At 46.3% G+C, this 9,530-nt stretch overlaps 1 protein-coding gene across 2 annotated transcripts in view; it reads left to right on the top strand.

Annotated features, from left to right (window-relative positions):
• The first annotated feature begins 3,015 nt into the window (after window positions 1–3,015).
• INTS6 (integrator complex subunit 6) overlaps window positions 3,016–9,530 on the top strand; it is a 76,116-nt gene continuing 69,601 nt past the window's right edge. The window contains exons 1-4 of one of the 2 annotated variants that reach the window (XM_037057580.1): window positions 3,016–3,132; window positions 4,077–4,191; window positions 4,581–4,658; window positions 5,435–5,584. In XM_037057580.1, the coding sequence (XP_036913475.1) occupies window positions 4,081–4,191; window positions 4,581–4,658; window positions 5,435–5,584 (339 nt within the window). In that variant the 5' untranslated portion in view covers window positions 3,016–3,132; window positions 4,077–4,080. Of the gene's footprint in view, window positions 3,133–4,076; window positions 4,192–4,375; window positions 4,401–4,580; window positions 4,659–5,434; window positions 5,585–9,530 lie in introns of those variants that run through there. The other variant, XM_037057581.1, reaches the window with a different exon arrangement.

Genomic DNA, 9,530 nt, shown 5'->3' with positions numbered 1-9,530 from the left:
TTTTTCCTCCTTAGCACTTACAGTAAATATGCCATGTAATTTACTTAGCTTATTGTCCACCTCTTCTGCTAGAATGTAAACTTCATAAGGACCGGCCTTTTCCTTCCTGTTTTCTTCACTGCTAAATTCTACACCAGATCCTACACCTATTTGAGATTCAATGAATATTTGAAAAATGACTGAATAAACACTGCTGGTTATTATTAGGATTTGTTGTTACCAGTAGTTGGATGGCACTTTACATGACATGAGATGTTTTTAATCTAAAAGACAGGATTCTGTCAGTTCCATCCCCTCCACGCCCTCTTTACCTTCCCTATTGCCACTTCCACATTTGGTTGCCTTCTTCAAATGCACGTAGTTCATCGGTTTTTATTTCTGTAGAATAGCTCCCTTTCAACAATTAGGTCCCTGGTCTTTCAGGTTTCACAAAACTTACTCGTTCCCTCGAAAACTAGAGTCCTAGCGTTTGGGCGGCACTCCTTTACAAACAGCGGCAAAGAGCAAGTTTTCTCCCACTCACCTCTTTTGACCAATGCCCCCCCAAAACATCTTCCCTAACCCCCTAGGCTGTGGTGGCCCAGGGCTCTGCACACAGGACTCCAACTAGTTCTCCCCCAGCATTGCAGAGCTCAGTTTCCTCAGCTGAAACCTGATGAAATACTTGGCTTGCATTTAGGAGCCATACTTTACAAAAATAAGCCTGCACAGAACCAGTCTTTCTAGAATCACATTCTAGAATCACAGAGACTGGGTGAAGACCAAATTCACGTTCCCCGTCTCCTGCTTTACTCCAAGGCCTAAGCTCCTCGCAGAGAACAGTGGGAATCTTCAGCACCACTTAGTTTTCTCTTTTTTTGTTGAACATAGCTGAATTCAAGTAGTTTACATGAACATGTGATGCAAACCCACCGTTAGCTATATTAGTGTCATACTTAGTTTTTTTTCTTTAGTTTGCAGGAGTTTAAGAAACGTAGTAATTCTAAGGGTAATAATAGATGCTAGATACATACATAATTTTTATACTTTAAGTGCATAGTTCTTAATCAGCATTGTTTATAAGACTCACCTGAAGAGCTTTTTAAAAAATGAGATGACCAGGGCCCATCCTGATTCTACTGAATCACCTGCCTCTGGACATTCATTACGGTGTTTCTGCTCTACAGGTCGTGTTGATGGGCACCTCCTGGCCCACAACCACTGCTTTAAGCCACCATCAATCAGTAGCTTAACTGCCGACCGGAATCCCTAAGAATAAACTTGGCCTATTTCACAATTTTGTCTAGGGATAACACAATGCTCCTGGTTTCTGATTGCCTCTTGATCTGCTACGTTTGTCCTGATTTCCTTGCTGTTGTGCCTCTGGGCCTTGCCTTCCAAGCACTTCTGGGCTTCTGCACTGGAGGCCTGGCCTTTGTCCTCAGGTGCCAGCATACGCATAGGCTCTGGTTATGTGCTCCAGGCTGGCTCACTGGACTTGGCTCTCCTATCTTTGATTCTAATCCCGGCTCTACCAAATCTCCCAAACTCTAGGTAAGACATTTTCGTACAGGCAGCAGTCCACAGGCCAGTTTGAAGAGGGCTGACAGGGACAGTTGAAGACCCATTCCATGAAAGTCTTTCCGTTGCAAATGATCACTTTGAAGGCCTAGTTTTGTCTTTAGAACTGCTAAAACAACCTGTTCATTGTTAAAACGAAGACAAAAGTTCTCCAGCACTGAAGAACTCTGATTTATAGCTCCAGGTGTAGGATCCCAGTTTTAGAAGCTCTGCTTTAAGGCACAGCGGAAACACGCTGATCCTGGGAAATGCTCTTGCATCTCTCCAGGGTCATAACTTTTTCTCTTTTCTGAGTTACTTAGTACCTAATCCTTTCTGCCTTGTAGTAACTAATAATATTTCTTAAAAGGAAAACAATAGGCTCTTTGAAAGCAGGGACCATATTTTAATCATTTTTTAAACTCCACTGACCCTCAGCAAACACTGGGTGTAAATAAGACCTGTGTTTCATCTTATTCTGTAGTCCAAATTTCTTAAAAATATCTCATTCTTTTATGGTACATACAATTACTGAAATAGCCCTATTACAACGAAAAATTTAGAGGTTGCCTTAAACATTAGAAAAAGTCCAAGTGATGAAACTCAGTATTTCAAGTGCCACAAGGCATGTCTCCTGTGTTAGTCAACAGGGAGAATTTTAAAAAACCAGTAGGTAAATAATAAAGAATTCCCAGGTAAAGAGTAAAAAACAAAACACAAAAACAAACACAACAAAATCAAGGATAGTAGGAGAGGCCCCATATATACTTTTAGTCTTACAAAGGTTATGTCCTCGATTCAACTTGTATTCAAGTGGTCCTCAGTTTTTAACTAGTGTATTTGAGGAAACTGTTTTCCTTCGATACTTAGGATTCATTACTTCAGGCGTGATGGGGCTTGTTTTAACTTAGAACTTCGTCCCCTGTGCAGTATTTGGACAAGTGTGAGACAATAGACAGTGACAGGAAAGAGACAGGTAGGGTGGTGGGAACCATTCTGGGTCACCCGAGCAAGCTGAAATTAGTTTCTTCTTTAAAAAATCACACTACTACATTTCGGTTTGCTAAGGCCCCTTTTAGTTGAGACGGATATCTACAGCCTCCAGGAAACAGGGCTTGGGAATGTATTTCTCTTTGGGTAATACCAGTTATTTCTGGGACTAACAAGGGACACAAACTGTTCGTCCAGTCTCCCCCAACCCCAGGCCATTTTAGGTTCGATTAAGAAAAACGGTGGTTTGTTCCCTTTTGGGGAGGTCCTCCAACGAGAAGGTTCCCAGCCAACTTGGGGTCAGGCCTTCCCGGGCTGCTCCCCGAGGCCGAGAGACCAGTACGAGGAAGGTCAGCCCCGTCCTCACTCCGCGGCGGGAGCCCAGCGACTCGCGGCGATCAGTCCCCGGTCATAAACAACCTCTCACTTCCCTTCCCCCGCCCCCGGCCCGCCTCCGCGGGGGCCGGCCCTCCAAGGCCCAGGCGAGTCCTCCGCCGACCGCGGGCGTGCCTCCTTTCCCTAACCGGGAGTTTGATCCTTAACTGATCGCCTCCTTACTCGCCCCCGGGAAAGGGGTTTGCTACAGCGACCTCGGAAGGGAAGGTGAGGCTAGCGTCCACTTCCCTTCCCCGACCCCTGTCACCTCCAACAGCCAAGGAGAGTCCCGCGGCACTGTCGCGCAGACTCACAGCCGCAGCCTGCGCGCGCCTACGCGGTTACGGCCCCCACCCCGCGATCCTTCCGCCGCCCGTCCCCGCCCCTCCCCGAAGCCCGCCTCCGCGTCTGCCGACCGCCCTGCCTAACCCTCACGCTCGCTCCCGCGCGCTCCCGACTCCCCGCCTTCACGCGTGCTCACTAACAGTTCCCGGAGCCGGCCTACAAGCTTCTCCCTCACCCTGAGCTGTTTGAATATGCTAATGAAAGACTAGGGAATGGCCAATGGAATGGCGGAGCGGTGCGTCACGTGGCACGAGGACGTGTCAGGGGGCGGTGCCTCTGCGGCCCCTGCCCGAGTTAAAACCGGAGTGTGAGAGAGAAAAGCGCTTCAGTAGCGAGAGGGGCTGAGAAAGTGGTGACACTGCTGGGGTGCGGAGGGAGTCCCTGAAACTTCTCCCAACAGCCCCAGGGCCAATCTCCCTTTAGCCCACTCCCCTCTTCGTCAGCTCCCCGGTCCCCACTCCCTGCATCGGGGGTGGGGTGGGGAGCCAGGCCCGTCTCCCGCTGGGACACACACAGGGACCGGGAGCGGGGACGGGACCCCCGAGGCGGGGGGGACGGACCGACCGACAGACGGCCGGGCGCCCGCCCCAGCGGGCAGGCAGGCAGGAGGCGGAGACGGGGGTACGACGGGGAGGACTGGGTCTGGGAGTTTCCTCTCAACTATCGGGGGAGAAACTCCCCGCAGCCGGAGCAAAGACCCAGACGGTGTTTTCCACTCGGGGACCGCGCTTCCCCCGCCCCGGGTAGCGGCGGTCGCTGCCACCGGCGCCTCCACCTCTACCATCTCCTCTTTCTCTTCCACCTCGGGCCCCGGTGTCCCCGGCCAGCACTATGCCCATCTTACTGTTCCTGATAGACACGTCTGCCTCTATGAACCAGCGCAGCCATCTGGGCACCACCTACCTGGACACGGCCAAAGGCGCGGTAGAGACCTTCATGAAGGTACCGACTGACCGAGCCCGGGCGGCGACCCCGGCTAGGCAGCCCACGGGCGTCAGGGGTGGCAGGGAGCGCGGCCGGGGGCGGCGAGGCGGAGGTGTCGGGGACCTGACTGCGGGAGCTGCTGGGCTCGGGGACCCCCTCCCCCACCGCGCGGGCGGGCGGGCGCTGCGAGCCGTGCTCGGCCGGGGCCCGGGCTTCGGCCCCAGGCGGTGTGTAGGAGCCGATCTGTGTGTGGGGGGCGGCGTGCAGGGGTGGCCGCTGCGTGTGCGGTACTGTGGGGGGGGGGGCTGCGGGGCCGCTGGGCGCCCCTTCTCCGCCTTGTAACCTCGTCTCTGCTTCCCTCTCGCTGGCCCTGTTCTTCCTCCCGTCCCCCACCCGCTCTCCCGCAGCTCCGAGCCCGGGATCCTGCCAGCAGAGGAGACAGGTATATGCTGGTCACTTTCGAAGAGCCTCCCTATGCTATCAAGGTAACAGCCCTCGCCCTCCCCCTTCCCTTCCCTGTTCCTTCCTCGCTGCCCTCCCCACCCCCCCATTCACCCTTCATTATGCTCCCCTCCCCCACCCGCTGTGCTCTAGGCGCTGAGGTCCTTTCCCCCACGGACTCCCACCCCCTCCCCCGCCCCGAAGCGTCCCGGCGCGGCGCGGAGTCGCGGGGCCACCGCCATCCCCTCCCCAGCCCGGCCCGGCGGCGGCGGCGCTGCGATCAACATGGCCGACATTTCCCCTCCGCGGCGGGAGCGGCAGCAATGAACTGTGGGGGATATTTATTCAAGTTAGCCCGAGTGACAGCGGGCCCGGCCGCCGCCAGCCGAGCCGAGCCCGGGCTGGCGTTAAAGGGGAATCGGCCCGAGGCTGGCCAGCCGGCCGCCCGGGGGGGTGCTGCGGGGCTTGGGCTGCAGGTTCTCCCCGAGAGGCCGCGGGTCCGCAGGGCAGCTGTCGGTTAACTTCGGAAGTCCTGCTCACGTCTGTTTTCCACGAGCACTTTGCATCCCCACCTTTTGGGTATTAGGTCAGGAAGTCAGTTTCCCAGGGAAGTTATCAAGCAGTTGGGCTGTCTAAAGCTGCAGGTTTATTCCTGCCCCCCTTTGGAAGAGTTTCTTCAGCGGTGGTAAGGTATTGACACGTTGATCACACCATAGTGGGAAGTGAAGCAGCCCCTTGAGCAACCACGGATTGTAAAGGTTGTCCGTGTATACATGGCTTTAAAATATGAGGGAAAAAAATATTACATTTTTCTTTTTAGGCCGGATGGAAAGAAAACCATGCAACGTTTATGAATGAACTGAAAAACCTGCAGGCAGAAGGACTTACGACTCTTGGCCAATCCCTAAGGACAGCTTTTGATTTATTAAATTTAAATAGATTAGTAACTGGCATAGACAACTATGGGCAGGTAGGTTGAATATTAAGGTGGAAAAAAGTTGATTTTTCTTTTTGTGGAAAAACCCAGTCCAGTCCAAAAACTATATAACATGAAGTACAAGTATAAAACATTTCAAAGTAAAGTAAGACATGCACATAACATGAAAGTGAAACTCTGACCATACTGTATATGGTTTTATGGCCCTTTTTCCTTCTTAAAATGTACTTGTATTCAGAATTAGGAACTGAATTCTTTGCTATAATGTTGATATGAATTTGGTTTTAATACCTTGCACTCATCACACAAAATGGTAAAACTCATCACACTCAAATTTCTGATTACCTACTGGCAATTCGTCTGCTGTACTTTAACCACTAGTTAAATAGTAGTCTTCATTTCTATGTTAGTAAAGACGTTAGAGGAAATCCTTCTGTTTCTTGTATCAGGGCTTAATTTAAACTAACCCTATTGTAAGGTAAGGCTTTCATTGGAGTGCAATAACTGGCCAAATAACTGAATTTCTCAGCTTTTTTGAAACTTATACAACATGTAACTATGCAGCAGGAATTCTGAATTCATTCCTGAATTAAACGGCAGGTCCAGTTTGTTTTATTTATTTCCCTCTAAAGCCTTGGAAAAGAGGCTGTTCCTTCCTCCCTTACCTCCCACTTTTACCCCTCCTCCCTCCACTGCACTTGCTTTATCTGTTTGAAGGTGAGACAAAAGCTTTAAATCACATGGTGGTTCACTGGGGAAGAAAGTAAGGTAGTCTGTTACAACTCCCTGAGACTGCAGGCCTGGAAAATAAAAGATGTATGTGTAATGTTACACACAGAAGACTGTTAAGCCAAAGTTTAATTTTGATGCTGTAGTGCAAAGCACTTATCACAGTGATACATTTAGGTATACATTTTGTTCTTTTCGTAAGTTTCAGGAGCCACTGCTTTAATGAGTTGCACGAATTTCAGTGGGGAGTAGGGGAGTAATCTCCTTAGTACAACTTGTGGTTGATTCATATAGAAAGAAACTGAATTGTTCCTTTGTTCCTTTGGTTTAGAAATGTGTGTACTTTACTTCTTAGGGGAAATTTGACCATAGAACATTTAAAGTACTTACAATTCAGAGTCACGTTGTTTCTGTTTTTATCTAATTGTACTTCCATTGTTTAATTAGGTAAACTTGGCACATTAATCTTTTTGTCTCCTCCCTCTGTGTTGCTTTATTTTGCAACTCAGTAATTTAAGTGAATTTGCCATGAATTTTTCAGTTTGTTTCTGTAAAATAATGGATTTCTTTCCCTTTCATAGTCCTTCGTCATATGTAGTGCTATACAGTCTTTCATTGATTAAGGTTTTGATCTAAATTTCTTTCATCTCAAAAATAAATTTGAAATGTGCCATTATTTGGTTAGTTAGGGTTAGGGTTCTTTTTTGGTTGTCAGGTTGTCAGTACATGGCAGGACTAATGGTTTCCTATTTCTCTGCATCACATTTCATAAGTAAGAAAGGCAAATAGACACATCCACTTCCTACAAGCTAATTAAAAATATTTTTTAGGATGCTTTCTTAGAAAAACTGATTATTGTGGAGAGGCTGAGGACATTTGTCATTTACACCTGTATTTTTTTTCCCAGTTGCCATCTTCCACTGGAAGTCTTTTAAGTTCTTGCTGATAAAACTTACAGAAAGTTTGAGGTGGAAGGTGGTCCTGCTGTGCTGTTACCACTTGGAACAAGAAAAGAGCCTGGAGATTAGGAGGCTTTTGCATTTTAGGATTTATTAATTGAAGAATGGGGAGGGCGATACTTCTCAGCTCTCCTGATGAATAAACAAGGAGGCCAGGAGTGATATTAATGCTGAAGTCCTGAACTGGCACATAAAGAATGACACTAGTATTAGACTAGCATTAATTTAGGAAGCCACAGTTTCCAAATTAAAATGATTGAGTAAAGTGTTCAGTGAGAAGACGACATCTTTCCAGAAGATATTTTTCATTGTAAGACTTTCTCTTACTAATTTAGGTAGTATATATTTACAGTTCAGTGAAAGGATAAATGGAAAGAGTTTTGGATGTCTCAGGTGTTTAGAGCCTAAATTCAGTTCATGAATTTTCTTTTTATTGTAAAAGCACTTTCTATCTGCCTGTTTTCTGCGGGGTACCTTTATTCTGTAACCTCTGTGCTTTTGCCTAAACACGTCACTGTGATCCTGCTCTATACTGGGGTCTGTGGAGGCCACAGTCAGAGTCACAGTACTTACAATCACAATAATTGAAGGAAATGAGAAAAGGTGAGCTATGTGAAAGCATTGATTTTACAGAGCATCTGAAAGCCTTTTAAGTTTCTAAATAATTTTGTTAGATATCTAAATGTGGGCGTGTGTATGTGTGTTGATCCCCTGCTCCCCTCACATACATAAGTACATACGTGATTTTTCCCTAAGCAAAAGTATTTTTAATACCTGTATTGCCTCTGCTAAATTAGCACACTCACAAATAAAACGTATCTGAGATGTTAGCTAGGATACTTACAGAGTTTGCATGGTCTCAGTAAGGTCAGAGCATCTGAGAACAAAGAAGGATTCTTGGTGAATGTTTTCCTCAAGCACTTTTCCCCCCCAAGCACTTTGGATATCCTACTAAAAAATTTTTACAAAAAAAAAGCAAAACACACACACAAAGAAATCCTTATAAATATTTAATTTTGATAATCAGTGCTCGTATTTCTACAATCGTGGGAACAATGTGTAGCTTCTAGTCAGTCTTTTCCTTAATTACAATAGCACCTCATTAAATTGCTTATTGCAGCTAAATTTGATATATATGTATTTGTGTGTGTGTATATATGTATGTTTTTTCACATGTGTTCACCAGAGTTTCAAAAACAACGCTGACCTTTTGTGAGCCACTGAAAATCGGAACCAGCTTTAATATCTGAAGTTAGAGCACATCTAAAGTTTTAGAAGTCTGATTAAAGTTTTATATGTAGATTGGTTTATTTTTCATTTGTCCCAGATTGCTCTGTTTTCTGTCGTTGTTTTCAGCATTGTCCCCCATCCTCTTGTTATAGGTTCCATTGGGTTTAGATGCCCAGTATTACTGTGGCCTGTCATTCATCATTTTTGTCACTGGACTGATTCCAGGCTCCTACTACTCAATGTGCTAGTGCTGACTAGATTGTCCCATGGCCCAGAATGGCACCTGACCTACCTACCACTCTGTCCTGTCTTCTCTGGAAAGATAATCCTTGACCAGTACCCCGAAATGAGATACAATGCGTGTTTAAATTTTTTGAAGATCTTCAGTGCCAAGTATTGACTCATTGAAAAATGGTGGCTTTTAGAAAAGGTCAAATAGAATGAATTTTAGGGAGAATAACCAATTTTATTCTTTGTCACAAAGACCTTTTTATTCTTTAGCAGAAAATTTGGGTAGAGTTCTATAAGTACCGTACCTTTTTCTTTACTCAAGCAGTATCCATTTAGTACTCAGGTGGTAGAAAATACAGGCTTCCTTTTAACATTGGTGGGTCAAGAAATGAAAACTTGATTCCCATTTGGGTTTTTCCAAAGGCTGTCAACAAATGTATTAACCACAGCTTGGTATTTATTGACCTACAGACATCTTTTCAAAAGAAAGTAGATTATACTTGAACACACCACTGTGCTGAATATGAACTGGAAGCACAAAGGTGAATTGTAGTCAGTAAATTTTTAAGTCCCTGAATATTTTCCCTAAATTTAAAATTGTGGTAAAGACATACAACGTCAGATTTACAGTCTTAACCATTTTTGAGTGTGTAGTCTAGTAATGCTGGGTATATTCACATGCCAATCCTGTGTAGCCAATCTCCAGAACGTTTTCATCTTGCAGAACTGAAACTCGATACCCATTAAACAGTAATTCCTCATTTTCCCCCCTCCCGGCCTTTGGCAGCCTCCATTCTCCTTTTTCTATGAATTCGCCTACTCTAGAGTCA

The sequence above is a fragment of the Sturnira hondurensis genome, unplaced genomic scaffold (assembly GCF_014824575.4).
Source record: "Sturnira hondurensis isolate 20B ecotype Veracruz unplaced genomic scaffold, ASM1482457v3 Scaffold0009719, whole genome shotgun sequence".
NCBI lineage: Eukaryota > Metazoa > Chordata > Mammalia > Chiroptera > Phyllostomidae > Sturnira > Sturnira hondurensis.
The sequence above is the reverse complement of the archived record's forward strand: the minus strand, read 5'-3'. Positions and strand labels throughout refer to the sequence as shown.